Source organism: Microcaecilia unicolor, chromosome 3 (assembly GCF_901765095.1).
Source record: "Microcaecilia unicolor chromosome 3, aMicUni1.1, whole genome shotgun sequence".
In the NCBI taxonomy this organism is placed as follows: Eukaryota; Metazoa; Chordata; class Amphibia; order Gymnophiona; family Siphonopidae; genus Microcaecilia; species Microcaecilia unicolor.
This window is the reverse complement of record NC_044033.1, coordinates 91,140,221-91,156,888: the sequence shown is the minus strand read 5'-3', so window position 1 is coordinate 91,156,888 and position 16,668 is coordinate 91,140,221. Positions and strand designations below refer to the sequence as shown.

Here is a 16,668-nt window from a genome sequence, read left to right as displayed (position 1 = left end):
TAATGGGTACAGTCTCTCTCTCTGGATCCACTGGCTAGCACTAACTTTGCAGTGTGCACTGGTAGAATAACATCTTCCGGCACTAACTCTGGTCATAACAAAGTCATGCTAGAGCAAGCGTCCACAAGCCCAGCCACCTGGGTCTGGTTCACAGTTACTGGAGTGCTATAGTGTTGTGGAAATCTGATTCCTTGCTTGATGAATGACCAGTAACTTTTTGTGCTGTGGCAACTGTGTGAGTCTCCTTCGTGGAACTGGAGCTACTACTACTACTACTATTTAGCATTTCTATAGCGCTACAAGGCGTACGCAGCGCTGCACAAACATAGAAGAAAGACAGTCCCTGCTCAAAGAGCTTACAATCTAATAGACAAAAAAATAAAGTAAGCAAATCAAATCAATTAATGTGTACAGGAAGGAGGAGATGAGGGTAGGTGGAGGCGAGTGGTAGGTACCCACGAAAGCCACCAGATTAGGTGCAGGAACTGGAATGCTCTTTAGTGCAGGCTTCGGATTGTCTAGGCAATCCACTTTGAAATGTCCTGTATGCCCACACTAGAAACAAGGACATTCATGCCTAAAATCTTTAGGTTTTGGGGGAACACTGGAGGATTTGCTGCCAGTCTATGAGGGTGCAGGAATATTTGGCTTAGGGCCCTGGCTGCCCTTGGATCCCAGCTGCTGTGAATAAGGACGGCTTCTCTTTGCCAACCAGGGACGGTTAGCCATAAAGATGTCAGCCAACTGAGCCACCTTCTCTGGAGTATGGGACTAGTGATCTTGAACACGTCCCCTCACCTCTGTATGACAACACTGCAGGAACTGCTCCAGGATCATCAGGTTTTGACAGTCCTTCAGGGTTTAACCCACACCCTTTAACCCACCCCCTCAACCAACCAACCCAGGCCTCCTTCTCCTAATATCACCGGAGGAAACCGCCCACCTTCTTTCCTTCTCGAAATGCACCACCTGTTCCTCTGACCCCATCCCCACCAACTTACTTAACACCATCTCTCCTACTGTTACCCCCTCCACCTGTCATATCCTCAACGTCTCTCTCTCCACTGCAACTGTCCCTGACACCTTCAAGCATGCTGTAGTCACACCACTCCTCAAAAAACCATCACTAGACCCTACCTGTCCTTCCAACTACCGCCCCACCTCCCTCCGACCCTTCCTCTCCAAGATACTTGAATGTGCCGTTCACAGCCGCTGCCTTGATTTTCTCTCCTCTCATGCCGTCCTCGATCCGCTTCAATCCGGCTTTCGCCCTCTACACTCGACAGAAACGGCACTTACTAAAGTCTGTAATGACCTGTTCCTTGCCAAATCCAAAGGTCACTACTCCATCCTCATCCTCCTCGACCTATCTGCCGCTTTTGAGACTGTCAATCACAATTTACTTCTTGCCACACTGCCCTCATTTGGGTTCCAGGGCTCTGTCCTCTCCTGGTTCTCCTTTTATCTCTCCCACTGTACCTTCAGAGTACATTCTCATGGTTCTTCCTCCACCCCCATCCCGCTCTCTGTTGGAGTTCCTCAGGGATCTGTCCTTGGACCCCCTTCTTTTTTCAATCTACACCTCTTCCCTGGGCTCGCTGATCTCATCTCATGTTTTCCAATATCATCTATATGCGGATGACACCCAGCTTTATCTCTCCACACCAGACATCACTGCGGAAACCCAGGCCAAAGTATCGGCCTGCTTATCCGACATTGCTGCCTGGATGTTCAACCGCCACCTGAAACTGAACATGGCCAAGACAGAGCTTATTGTCTTCCCACCCAAACCCACTTCTCCTCTCCCTCAACTCTCTATCTCAGTCGATGGCACCCTCATCCTCCCCGTCTCATCTGCCCGCAATCTCAGAGTCATCTTCTACTCCTCCCTCTCCTTCTCTGCGCATATCAAGCAGATAGCCAAGACCTGTCGCTTCTTTCTCTATAACATCAGCAAAATTCGCCCTTTCCTCTCTGAGAACACCACCCGAACTCTCGTCCACGCTCTCATTACCTCTCGCCTGGACTACTGCAACCTACTCCTCGCTGGTCTCCCACTTAGCCATCTATCCCCCCTTCAATCCGTTCAGAACTCTGCTGCCCGTCTTATCTTCCGCCTGGACCGATATGCTCATATCACCTCTCTCCTCAAGTCACTTCACTGGCTTCTGATCAGGTACCGCACATACAGTTCAAACTTCTCCTACTAACCTACAAATGCACTCAATCTGCAGCCCCTAATTATCTCTCTACCCTTATCTCCCTTTACGCTCCTACCCGAAACCTCCGCTCACAGGACAAATACCTCCTCGCTGTACCCTTCTCCACCACCGCCAATTCCAGGCTCTGCCCTTTCTGCCTCGCCTCTCCCTATGCTTGGAATAAACTTCCTGAGCCCATACGCCAAGCCCCCTCCCTGCCCATCTTCAAATCCTTGCTCAAAGCCCACCTCATCAATGTCGCCTTCGGTACCTAACCATTATACCTCTATTCAGGAAATCTAGACTGCCCAAATTTGTTTGACTGCACATTTTGTCCATTAGATTGTAAGCTCCTTTGAGCATGGACTGTCCTTCTTTGTTAAACTGTACAGCGCTGTGTAACCCTTGTAGCGCTTTAGAAGTGTTAAGTAGTAGTAGTAGTAGTTTTAACTTCAGCTCAGTGGCGTACCTAGGGTAGACGACACCCGGGGCCGGTCATTTTTTAACACCCCCCCCCCCCCCCCCAAATCCAGTACTAGGCATGCCGAGAATACAAAACACTCAGGACCTATAGAGCAATTCTACCATACCATAAGCAGTCATTTCTACGAGTCACACAAGGAAAAGGAAAGCATCTTAAACACTACAGTGAGCACTAGAACATCAATTCACCTATTGTAAAACGAAACCAGACAGAATAGTACAGATCGTAGATCCTGCACAGTCAATGCCAACTGAAAGCCATGTCTTTTTCACAAACACAGATACACCCTAATCCACTATAGAATAAGTAATCATAAACTTTCTATTTAGACAAAAATTAAACTGAACCCCAATGCCAGACTCCGCATACAATGCAACACCACAGAAACAGAAACTGTCCCCTAGTACCGTGCAAAATATAAAGACAGCAGATGTAAATTTGAAAAAAACTAACAAGTACCAATCACCACTTTACAAATTAACAAATAGAAATAAAACAAATATAGAAAGTAAAATAATACCATTTTATTGGACTAATACATTTAGCTTTCAGAGGCCAAAACCTCCGTCCTCGGGTCAGTACAGTATAGTGCTGTTACAGTGTCCTATCCTGACCTGAGGAAGGGGGTTTTGTTCTCCGAAAGTTAGTCAAAATGTATTAAAATTAGTCAATAAAAAGATTACCTTATTTACATGTTCTATTATAACATTTAACACATCTACAATACTTTATCCTAAAGCAAAAAAAATAAAAAAATATATTTTATTTACAGTTTGTTGTCTCTGGTTTCTGCTTTCCTCATCTTCTTTTCACCGTCTTCCTTCCATCCAGCATCTGTCTTCACGCTCTCTCTCTACCATCCAGTGTCTGCCCTCTCTGCCGTCCCTTCCATCCACTGCCTGCCCTTTCTCTCTGCCCCTTCAATCCACCATTTGCCCTCCCTCTCCCATCCATCCAGGGTCTGCCCTCCCTCTCGCTCCCCCTTCCATCTAGGATCTGTCCCCTCTCTCTCTCTGCCCCTTTTTTCAGCCCCCAGTTCCAGCCCCCTTCTCCCCTCTGAACACCCCCACCCCCAGTCCCCTTCTCCTGTCTGAGATCCCCACCCAGTCCCCTTCTCCCCTACCCTGTCTGAAATCCCCACCCCAGTCCCCTTCTCCCCTCCCCTTTTCCCCTCTGAACACCCCCACCCCAGTCCCCTTCTCCCCTCTGAGATCCCCACCCCAGTCCCCTTCTCCCCTCCCCCTCCCCTGTCTAAGATCCCCACCCCAGTCCCCTTCTCCCCTCTGAACAACCCCACCCCAGTCCCCTTCTCCCCTCCCCTTCCCCCGTCTGAGACCCCCACTCCAGTCCCCTTCTCCCCACCCCAGTCCCCTTCTCCCTCCCCCCCATTTGAGATCCCCACCCCAGTCACCTTCTCCCCTCCCCTGTCTGAAACCCCCACCCCAGTCCCCTTCCTCCCCTCTGAACACCCCACCCGAGTCCCTTTCGCCCCTCTCCTTCCCCACCCTCAGTCCCGTTAAACCGGCGAGCAGCGTCGCAGGCAGCGCCTCGTGCCCTGCTTATAAAAAAAAAATCAAATCTCCTTCCTTCTCCTCGTCTTGAAGGCCCGAGTCGACGTCAAGACGAGGAGGAGAAGGAAGGAGATTTGATTTTTTTTTTTTTTTTACAAGCAGGGTGCGAGGCGCTGCCTGCGACGCTGCTTCGCCGGTTTTTTTAATGTGCGGCGCCACGGGAACGGCCACGGGAGGCGGCGGGAGCGGAGCACCCCCCCAAGCACTGGCACCCGGGGCGGACCGCCCCCCCCTTGGTACGCCACTGCTTCAGCTCCACTGAGCCACCATTGATGGTGGTATCCTAGCAGAATCATAAACTCGAAGCGAGTATCATCTGTCCCCTTTTGCAAAGTCCAGGACTTTAGTCTGTAAGAAATGCTAAGTAGTAGTAGTAGTAGGTCTCGGGAATAATGGCGTAACTTTCAACAAAGATTTGCGCACCTCCTCAAACTGGGAGCATGTTTCCATGGAAAGTCCTTGGAACGTCTCAAGTGCTCTACCAGTGAGCTTTTCTCACAGATAGTGCACCCAGTCTTTCTAAGGAATCTCGTTGAGGAAGAAAATTTTTTCAAAGGCAGCTAGATACCCATCTATGTCACCTCTGGTATCATCAAACTGCAACAACAAGTTGGGCCTGATACGGGCTGTGGATCCTGCCTCGGGCCTTGGCGCAGGGGTTGGGTTAGAGCTTTGGATATTAGCCATTTCCATCTCCAGCTTAATTTTCTGCAGCTGAAATTCATGCTTCTCTCACTGCTGTTGCTCTTCCCAGTCCTCTTGCCACTGCCGCTCGTCCCAATCCTCTCGCCGCTGCTGCTGCTGTTCATACAGCTGCTGTCGTTCTAGCATGTAGATCTGCTGGATCTCAGCTGGTGTGACATCTGGCCCTGCCAACTCACAGGCCTCTGCCCACAGGAGAACTCTGCGCAGGCCAGTCCTGCAGCTCCTCTCTGCTGAGGTTATCCAGTTGCTTGTGTGTTAGGACAGGCATATCAACTGTCTGAGGGCAGCTATCAGTCGCAATCAGCACACTGCTAATCTCGTAACACTACAAAAAAAAAACTGAACAGGAAAGGGACCCTGTTACTTGTTCACTGTGCTCTGTGTTTGGAGGTTACAGATAAAAGAGACTCTGAACCACTTAGTGGATGGTGACCCTCACGCTGCAGACTGAACTTGACAATCCCACCGCTGCCACAAAAAAAAAAAAAAAAAAAAAAAAAAAAAAAAAAAGAGGTCTGTTATGAAACGCCTAGCTACCCGCCTGGGGATACCCCACGGTCACTTAGAGGGTCTATCCCCAGCTCAGCTCAGGTCTGCCTGCACCTGCTGCTTGTGCTCTACACTAGAACCCTCCTCCCATTGACTAGGTCACAACCGCCTCTGGGCGAGTCTCCCGCTACCAGATTATCCCCCGTGATTTCTAGGTTACTGAAGCCAGACATCCAGTGGTCCTACAGTTCCCAGAAAGCACTCACAGACTCAACACACAAACCACCAGGATTCTTTATCAGTCCAGGCAGGCAGAATGAACAAATAAATAAATAAATATGTTTATTCTCACACTGGAACAATGAACAAAAAAATTGTGCAATCGGCAAACAATAACAGATAGCTGAAAAATGAATCAATTATTCCACTGGCCTAGTGGTTAGGGTGGTGGACTTTGGTCCTGAGGAACTGAGTTCGATTCCCAGCACAGGCAGCTCCTTGTGACTCTGGGCAAGTCACTTAACCCTCCATTGCCCCATGTAAGCCGCATTGAGCCTGCCATGAGTGGGAAAGCGCGGGGTACAAATGTAACAAACACACTAAACATCTATATACTGCCTGAACAGTACCTGGGAAGGTCAGGATATATAACTGAACATAACATAAGAGTAGCCAAACTGGGTCAGACCGATGGTCCATCTAGCCCTGTTTTCCAAACAGTGGCCAAGCCAGGTCACAAGTACCTGGCAGTTGCTTCCCATGTCTGTCTCAATAACAGACTATCCAGGAATCTGTCCAAACCTTTTTTAAACCCAGATATGCTAACCGTTGTTACCACATCCTCCGACAAAGAGTTCCAGAACTATTTGTTGAGTGAAAATATATTCTCTCCTATTTGTCTTAAAGTATTTCCATGTAACTTCGAGTGTCCCCTAGTCTTTGTACTTTAGAAACGAGTAAAAAAAAATCAATTTACTTCTACTTGTTCTACACCAGTCAGGATTTTGTAGACATGAATCATATCTCCCCTCATCAGTCTCTACTCCAAGCTGAAGAGCCCCAACCTTTATCATTTTGGTCGCTCTTCTTTGAACCTTTTCTAATTCTGCTGTATCTTTTTTGAGATACGGCAACCAGAACAACGCAATACTCAAGGTGCGGACGCACCATGGCGCGATACAAAGGCATTATAGTGTTTTCAGTCTTATTCACCATCCCTTTCCTAATAATTCCTAGCATTCTATTTGATTTTTTGGCTGCCACTGCACACTGAGCAGAAGATTTCAGTGTATTATGTACAATACCCCCCAGATCTTTTTTTTGAGCTCAGACCCCCAAGGTGTACCTAGCATCAGGTAACTATGATTTGGATTATTCTTTCCAATGTGCATCACCTTGCCTTTGTCCACATTAAATTTCACCTGTCTTTTGGACGCCCAGTCTTCCTACTTCCTAAGGTCTTCTTGCAATATTTCACAGTCCGCATGTGTTTTAGCAACCTTGAATAGTTTTGTATCATCTGCAAATTTGATCACCTCATTTGTCGTCCCGATTTCCATATCATTTACAAATATGTTAAATAGTATCAGTCCCAGTACAGATCCCTTCGGCATTCCACTGTTCACCCTTCTCCATTGAGAAAAATGACCATTTAACCCTACCCTCTGCCCCATTAAAACATGTTTGTCTATGTGTTCTGTAATTTTATTCTTTATAATAGTTTCCACTATTTTGCCTGGCACCGACATCAGGCTCACCGGTCTAAAATTTCCCGGATCACCCTTTCTAAAAATCTGCATCACATCAGCCACTCTCTGATCTTCAGGTACTATGGACAATTTTAACGACAGGTTACATATTACTAACAGCAGATCAGCAATTTCATGCTTGAGTTCTCTGAGTACCCTTGGATGTATGCCATCTGGTCCAGGTGATTTACTACTCTATAATTTGTTAAACTGTTCACAGAGCCTCAGCAAAGGATCTGTCTCTTTTTCTTCCCAGGCTAAGACTGAAGCAACAGCCAGCATCTGCTGGGTAATTTCAACTCCAGGCCAATCAGAGCCCAGAACAGTTAAGTTTCAAATAAAAACGGGTTACATCACTACGGGCACATCCTATTATCTGTGTGCCAACTAAAAGAAAGAGAAGTCAGTCCTCTGTAACAGCTTTAAGCATAAACATGCACAATCTGCTGGCCAAACTAGAGAAATACTCTTCAGAATTAATTTAGGCAGGAAAATATCCAATACATTTACAGGCTTAACACACACAGTTTCTTCACAATTTACTACGCATCATTTTTAGGACAGCAACAAAGCCTGGCCATAGTACTGTAGAACTTGTAGTCAAGTTTGGCTAGATATACAGAGGAATTTTAAATAAAGGAAAGATACTTTCTCGCATATACCTTATTTAGTTTAGGCACCAAGGGAGTAATTCTGTAACACAGGCACAAATATTTAAATGTCCATTACACATGTAAATATTTAGAACACTGACAGTTTGTGTGTGTGCACATGAGCACAAAACTGTGAAAAATCCATCTAAGTGCTATTGTGTTTAGTGATTTAATTGTAAGTGGGTGTACACATGGACTGAACGTTGGTGGGGTTCAAACTTCTAAACAAAGAATACTTTAAAATTACACCAGTATTTGCAGCAGCTAGGCACTAATGCTTACACCAGCTCTATGGCTGGCACATAGATGTTAAATATGTAGTACACTCAATTAGACTAGTATTCTATAAAGTAGGAAGCTACATTCCTTTATAGATTACTGCATGCAAATTTCTCTCATGAATATTCATTGTGGGTATCCTGAAAACCGGACTGGTTGGGGTACCTCCAGGACCAGGTTTGGGAACCACTGGATTAGGCTTTTACCAGGTGCCCTGTTAGAGAATTGCCCTGCAACTAACTTTTGAGGGTTCATGAAAAATTAGTGTGAAAATTAAGAGTATAATAAAATAAAAAAAAAAAACAACAATGTCCTTACAAAAACTAATGAGAGGAAGGACTACTGAGAATAATCAGCAACTGTTACTAAATAAGACATGCAAATCAGATCCTACCAGCCATCTCTATGAAGCACTGGTTGCTCAGGTGTATTTCAACAAACATATATATAGCTAGTTGACAAAATTAGACATTTACCTGCTGCGGTTGAAGGTCACAAATGATAGTATTAATGTTATTCAGGATTTCATCTATGAATGGCATCACCTCTCCCACTTGAACCTGAACAAAATGTCTGCGGCACTTCTGGGCTATTTTTATGAACGTATCACAAGCCATGTCTTGAACACCATCGTGGGTTTCTAAAAAATATTTTAATAAGTTTTACACTTCATAGAAAATGTGAGCACTATAAAACTGAAGTTCTGTAGTTACAAACCACATGAAATGGAATTCTGAGAAAAAGAAGCATTACAGGTCTACACACACAAGCTATATTTACCATGCATGAACTCAAACAGCTTGTTGACTACTGTCTTCAAAAACTTCCAATGAGCTCTCAAAAACCTTGGGTATTGACCTACAATATACATGATATTTGAAGCAATAATTGCTTTATTATCTTTTCCTCGTTTTTGTTCACAGAGTCCCAAAAGATCCTGCAAGAAAAGGAAATAACATTTTGCTCATGATTAGTGCTACTCCTCTTTAGCAAAGTTTATATGTAAATAAAACTCCCCAACTTATGTAAATGTTTATTTTTACTTTTGAACAATAAAAATGTACATAGTTATAGAACCTAGGACCATTTAAAAAAAAAAAAAAAAAAAAAAAAGGGGGGGGGAGGATTTCAATAGGAACAACACAAAACAAGGAACATGCTGGTTAGATAAAGTATGGCTAGTCTGTCTTAGCACATAACATTTGTGTCGAGGCTCACGCTACAACTTAACATGGCTCACTGCATAACCATGTACCTTCAAAGGTGAAATTTTGCTCTTACCTGATAAAATTTCCTTTCCTGGAATCCTGCTATGAGTGGGTTAAGTCCTTTTACCAGCAGATGGAGGAAGAGACCTGAAACGTTCCAATAACATCACAGAACAAGATGTGGTGCAGCCTTGGAACTGGCCTGCATATTACTGAAAATGTCGATGTAGAAAAGTACTAAAAAAAATGCATGAAAAACATCTCACAAAATATCAAGTGAGTTCAACAAGATTTACAAGGATAAACCTATGTACCAACAAGCTAAAAGAGAGCAGCAGACCTTTGAAGCTGCAGTCTTCCCAGGTGAGAACTGGGTTTAGCACGATTCAAAGAAAGGAAGTTATCAGGTAAAAACAAAATATTTTGCCCTTCTTTTCATTCTGCTAAACAAGTCCAGATGAGTGGGACTGTACCAAAGCTTCAAGATTCTGGGAAGGAAGAGAAAACCCCTCTACCAAGGTGGCATTATTCCTGGTCCACAATCACACCCAGCCTATAATGCTCGATAAAAGCTTGCAAAAATCAAATGCCACTGGCCTGTGATTGACCTCTGGAGCAAACCATCTTAGCCTCCATGAAGCCCTACTGGGACCATCTTCTGATTAAATCTATAAGCAGATCAAATGGCTTCATTAATCCAAGTAGGCAAAGAGGATTTAGAAGTCACCTCACCTTTGCATAGCGCACTGAATAATAGATCCAATTTCCAGAAGGGCTTTGTGATCCACAAGTAGCAATGAAGGAACTTAATCCATACTCTTGCTCCTTCTCCTCCTCTCTACTGGAGATAATGATTTGAATCTGGGCCCTCCAAATCATCTACTCTAACTGTGATTTCAAACCACAACCTCTCTATTCCTCTCATTCTCCCTCTTCTCTTTCTTGCTCACGTGCCTGTGGAATGTGCAACAAGCTTGCTTGCATTCATGACTTCTTTATATTGTATACTCTCCATCATCTTGTTCTGACACTTTCCCCCCCTAAAGATTCTGCTTCAGTTACTGCCCTTTGTGAAAGGCCTTACCTTTTCTCTCCCATACACCTCATCCAGTTGAAAGTGGTGGTGGTATTAGGGAACTACTCTTGCCTTGTTATAGGTTTCAACCTCTTCTTCCACCTCAGTCTCATTGCTTTTCTTCCACTGAAGTTCTTTCCATTCACCTATTTGCTCCACTACCTCTCTAGGTAGCTGTCAATTATGGACCCCCTGACCTTTCTTACTGATAGAAGGGACAAACATTCACACTAATCCCTGCTGCCTTTAAACATGCTGTGGTCACACCTCTCCTTAAGAAGCCTTCACTCGACCCATCTCCCTCCTTCCTTTTCTCTCCAAATTACTTGAGCGTGCTTGTTCACCGCCGCTGCCTTGATTTTCTTTCCTCACATGCTATTCTTGACCCACTACAATCTGGTTTTCACCCTCTCCACTCAACCGAAACTGCGCTTACTAAAGTCTCCAATGACCTATTACTGGCTAAATCCAGAGGTCAATATTCCATCCTCATTCTTCTTGATCTTTCCGCTGCTTTTGACACTGTCGATCACAGCATACTTCTCGATACCCTGTCCTCACTTGGATTCCAGGGCTCTGTCCTTTCCTGGTTCTCTTCCTACCTCTCGCTCCGCACCTTTAGTGTTCACTCTGGTGGATCCTCTTCTACTTCTATCCCTCTGCCTGTCGGCGTACCTCAGGGTTCTGTTCTTGGTCCCCTCCTCTTTTCTATCTACACTTCTTCCCCTGGTTCATTAATCTCATCCCATGGCTTTTCCTACCATCTCTATGCTGATGACTCCCAAATCTACCTTTCTACCCCTGATATCTCACCTTGCATCCAAACCAAAGTTTCAGCGTGCTTGTCTGACATTGCTGTCTGGATGTCTCAACGCCACCTGAAATTAAATATGACCAAAACCGAGCTTCTCATTTTCCCCCCCAAACCCACCTCCCCGCTCCCCCCGTTTTCTATTTCTGTTGATGGCTCTCTCATTCTCCCTGTCTCCTCAGCTTGAAACCTTGGGGTCATCTTTGACTCTTCTCTTTCCTTCTCTGCTCATATCCAGCAGATTGCCAAGACCTGTCGTTTCTTTCTTTACAACATCCATAAAATCCGCCCCTTTCTTTCCGAGCACTCTACCAAAACCCTCATCCACACCCTTGTCACCTCTCGTTTAGACTACTGCAATCTGCTTCTTGCTGGCCTCCCACTTAGTCACCTCTCCCCTCTCCAGTCGGTTCAAAACTCTGCTGCCCGTCTCATCTTCCGCCAGGGTTGCTTTACTCATACTACCCCTCTCCTCAAGACCCTTCACTGGCTCCCTATCCGTTTTCGCATCCTGTTCAAACTTCTTCTACTAACCTATAAATGTACTCACTCTGCTGCTCCCCATTATCTCTCCACACTCGTCCATCCCTACACCCCTTCCCGTGCACTCCGCTCTATGGATAAATCCTTCTTCTCTGTTCCCTTCTCCACTACTGCCAACTCCAGACTTCGCGCCTTCTGTCCCGCTGCACCCTACGCCTGGAATAAACTTCCTGAGCCCCTATGTCTTGCCCCATCCTTGGCCACCTTTAAATCTAGACTGAAAGCCCACCTCTTTAACATTGCTTTTCACTCATAACCACTTGTAACCACTCGCCTCCACCTACCCTCCTCTCTTCCTTCCCGTTCACATTAATTGATTTGATTACTTTATTTTTTTTTGTCTATTAGATTGTAAGCTTTTTGAGCAGGGACTGTCTTTCTTCTATGTTTGTGCAGACCTGCGTATGCCTTGTAGCGCTATAGAAATGCTAAATAGTAGTAGTAGTAATGCCGTCCCCCCTGACTTTTAGGTCTTAAAATTTCTTACTTTAATCTCCTCATTCAATCTCCAGCTATGCTCACCTACTCCTTCTCACCAGTGTGGCCACTGCCTCAATCTTAATATTTCTTAAACTATTCACCCTCTAATTTCTACATGCCTCTCTGACAATATGATAACTTTTATGCCTATCATCCACTTCTCAGTCTCATTCAATCACCAGCACCACATTCTGGAATCTTCAAGCTACTGACCCTTTCATCCTCTCCACCATGTTATCTAAGCCTGTCAATGAGGCTGTCTTTTCCCACAATACTATTCTTCCCTCTCCTGGACACTCTTCCTTTTCCCATTCCCCTTAAACACCAGCTTTGGTTGACCACCAGAATCTGCTATGTTCCTGTGCACGTTCTGCTGAGCATCTATAGCTAAAATCCTGCTCTCATGCTGACTTCATACATTTCAAATATTTGCTGACTTCCTTCCAATCTACTCATATACACTTGCCAAACAAGACTAATGTATTCATCTGACAAACTCTCTTCACCCATTCTCTATTTCTGTGGATAACACTCTCATCCTTTGTCTCCTCAGCTTGTAACCCTGCTGTCATCTTTGACTCCTCTCAATCTCTCTGCTCACATCTGACTGCTAAAAAACCTCTATCATTTCTTTCTCTATGACTTCACCAAAATTATTCTCTTTTCTGATCACACTACCAAAACCCTTATACATGCTCTTATCACCTCCTGTTTAGATTACTGAAATGTGTTCTTCTCAGACTTCCTTTTCAATCTGTTCACAGTTCTACTGCACAACTATCTTCTGCCAGCTTCATCATGCTCATATTAACCCCTCTCCTCGAGTCACTTCACTGGCCCCGTTTCCGTATACATTTCAAACTTCTCTTACTGACTCGCAAACATATTCATTTGGCAGCTCCTTAGTACCTCTCCTCTCTCCCTACACCCCTCCCCAGGAACTCTATACATCAGGTAATTTACTTGTCTATACTGCAACTTTGTTACTTTCATCCTGCTGCACTGTACGCCTAGAACAGACTTCCAGAGCCACGCGTCAAGCTCCATTCCTAGCCCTTTTTGAGACTGCTTTTAATCATTCATCAAATGAACTCCCTATTTGTTTGTCCTGAATAGATTTTAAACTATGTTGAGCAGGAACTCTCTCTTATGTGTTTGTGTACAGCACTTGCTTCTAGTGCTATGCCACCGAAAAAGAGCTTGCAGAGGTTTAGATACACGACGGTGCAGAGCGAGTAAATGAAGGCGGACATGGCGGGGCCTGAGCCTTGAGAGAGTAAGATGGCGCCGATTTCCTCGGAGACGGAGAAAGAGTGCTCTGTGGATGGTGTGGACAGAGACCAGTGAGATTACCAAATCGGATGTGGTGAGGTGGTTTCAGGACTTGAAGGCGGATTTGGCGGGGGTCCAAAAAAGATGTGCAGAATGCCCTGAAGGATATTCGGGCTGAAATTTGGGACCTCGGGGCTCGCGTCGGTGAGGTGGAGGAGGGGCTGGTGACGCTCAAGATGGACATGGGAAACCTTCGTAAGAAGGTGGATATGGAATGGAAACTACTGAAGTACAGCAACTTCGGGAGGCGGGGCTAGAGGTTGGGAGGCGGGGATAGTGCGGGGCAGACTTATACGGTCTGTGCCAGAGCCAGTGGTGGGAGGAAGGGATAGCGCTGGGCAGACTTATACGGTCTGTGCCAGAGCCGGTGGTGGGAGGCGGGGCTAGTGCTGGGCAGACTTATACGGTCTGTGTCAGAGCCGGTGGTTGGGAGGCGGGGCTAGTGCTGGGCAGACTTATACGGTCCTGTGCCCTGAAGAGCACAGGTACAAATCAAAGTAGGGTATACACAAAAGTAGCACACATGAGTTGTCTTGTTGGGCAGACTGGATGACCGTGCAGGTCTTTTTCTGCCGTCATCTACTATGTGTACTATGTAACTTAAGGAACAACAGATAGGACCTGGAAAACAAGTCGCAGTGCAATAATTTGAGATTAAAGGAATTCCGGACCTGGATATATTTAGTAATTGTGAAGCAATGATACGGGAGCTGTGTGGACATATATTGGTCTTCAGAGGATTGTAATCAATCTTTGGACCTTCGCATACAAAGATCGCATCGAGTTGCAGGACCGTCTGAAATAACAAGAAACAGCAAAAGGAGTGTCAAAGCAAATGCAAGGCGCAGATTAAGAAGGCCAAGAGGGAGTATGAAAAAAGATAGCATTAGAGGCAAAAAAAAATAGTAAAAAATTTTTTCGGTATATTAAAGCAGGAAGCCGGCAAAAGAATCGGTTGGGGCCGCTGATGACCGAGGGGTTAAAGGGGCGATCAAGGAAGACAAAGACGTAGCGGAGAGACTGAATGAATTCTTTGCTTCGGTCTTCACCGAGGAAGATTTGGGTGGGTTACCGTGTCGGAAATGGTATTTCAAGCGACGAGTCGGAGAAACTTACTGACTTCACGGTAAACCTGGAGGACGTAATGGGGCAGTTCGGCAAACTGAAGAGTAGCAAATCTCCTGGACCGGATGGTATCATCCTAGAGTACTGATAGAACTGAAAAATGAGCTTGCGGAGCTACTGCTAGTGATATGCAAACTTATCCTTAAAATCGAGGGTGGTACCGGAAGAGTGGAGGGTGGCCAATGTAACGCCCATTTTTAAAAAAGGCTCCAGGGGAGATCCGGGAAATTATAGACCGGTGAGTCTGACGTCGGTGCCTGGGAAAATGGTAGAGGCTATTATTAAAAACAAAATTACAGAGCACATCCAAGGACATGGATTACTGAGACCAAGTCAGCATGGCTTTTGTGTGGGGAAATCTTGCCTGACCAATTTACTTCAATTCTTTGACGGAGTGAACAAACATGTGGACAAAGGGGAGTCGGTGATATTGTGTATCTGGATTTTCAAAAGGCGTTTGACAAGGTACCTCATGAAAGGCTACAGAGAAAATTGGAGGGTCATGGGATAGGAGGAAATGTCCTATTGTGGATTAAAAACTGGTTGAAGGATAGGAAACAGAGAGTGGGGTTAAATGGGCAGTATTCACAATGGAGAAGGGTAGTTAGTGGGGTTCCTCAGGGGTCCGTGCTAGGACCGCTGCTTTTTAATATATTTATAAATGATTTAGAGATGGGAGTAACTAGCGAGGTAATTAAATTTGCTGATGACACAAAGTTATTCAAAGTCGTTAAATCACGACAGGATTGTGAAAAATTACAAGAGGACCTTACGAGACTGGGAGACTGGGCGGCTAAATGGCAGATGATGTTTAATGTGAGCAAGTGCAAGGTGATGCATGTGGGAAAAAAGAACCCGAATTATAGCTACGTCATGCAAGGTTCCACGTTAGGAGTTACGGACCAAGAAAGGGATCTGGGTGTCGTCGTCGATAACACACTGAAACCTTCTGCTCAGTGTGCTGCTGCGGCTAAGAAAGCGAATAGAATGTTGGGTATTATTAGGAAAGGTATGGAAAACAGGTGTGAGGATGTTATAATGCCGTTGTATCGCTCCATGGTGCGACCGCACCTTGAGTATTGTGTTCAATTCTGGTCGCCGCATCTCAAGAAAGATATAGTGAATTGGAAAAGGTACAGCGAAAGGGCGATTAAAATGATAGCGGGGATGGGACGACTTCCTATGAAGAAAGACTAAGGAGGCTAGGGCTATACAGCTTGGAGAAGAGACGGCTGAGGGGAGACATGATAGAGGTATATAAAATAATGAGTGGAGTGGAACAGGTGGATGTGAAGCTTCTGTTCACGCTTTCCAAAAATACTAGGACTAGGGGGCATGCGATGAACTACAGTGTAGTAAATTTAAAACAAATCGGAGAAAATTTTTCTTCACCCAACGTGTAATTAAACTCTGGAATTCGTTGCCGGAGAAAGTGGTGAAGGCGGTTAGCTTAGCAGAGTTTTAAAAAGGGGTTGGACGGTTTCCTAAAGGACAAGTCCATAAACCGCTACTAACGGACTGGAAAGATCCAAGATTCCAGGAATAACATGTGTGGAATGTTTGTACGTTTGGGAAGCTTGCCAGGTGCCCTTGGCCTGGATTGGCCGCTGTCGTGGACAGGATGCTGGGCTCGATGGACCCTTGGTCTTTTCCCAGTGTGGCAATACTTATGTACTTATGACATTGTTGTATGTTTTGCGGATTTTCCCATGAAAGAGAAGATCTTGATTAAAGTACGGCAGCAAAAAGAGATCCAGTGGAAAAACTATAAGATTGGAGTGTATCAGGACTTGGCAGGGTCTACTTTGCAAAAATGCAGATCTTTTCATGAAGTTACAGAATTTATGAGATCAAAGGGGATCCGCTACAGGTGGCTCTTCACATTTGCGGTGTGGCCGACAGTGGACGGGAAATCACGCAAAGCTAAGACTCCAGACGAAGCATGGTCAGCATTGCGCGCTTTG

The 16,668-nt window shown here is 45.3% G+C and overlaps 1 protein-coding gene across 1 annotated transcript in view; it reads right to left on the bottom strand.

Moving 5' to 3' along the window:
• XPO1 (exportin 1) overlaps positions 1-16,668 on the bottom strand; it is a 543,231-nt gene that overhangs the window by 206,603 nt on the left and 319,960 nt on the right. The window contains 2 exon segments of the mRNA XM_030196174.1: positions 8,607-8,770; positions 8,911-9,067. Coding sequence (XP_030052034.1) covers positions 8,607-8,770; positions 8,911-9,067 — 321 coding nt within the window.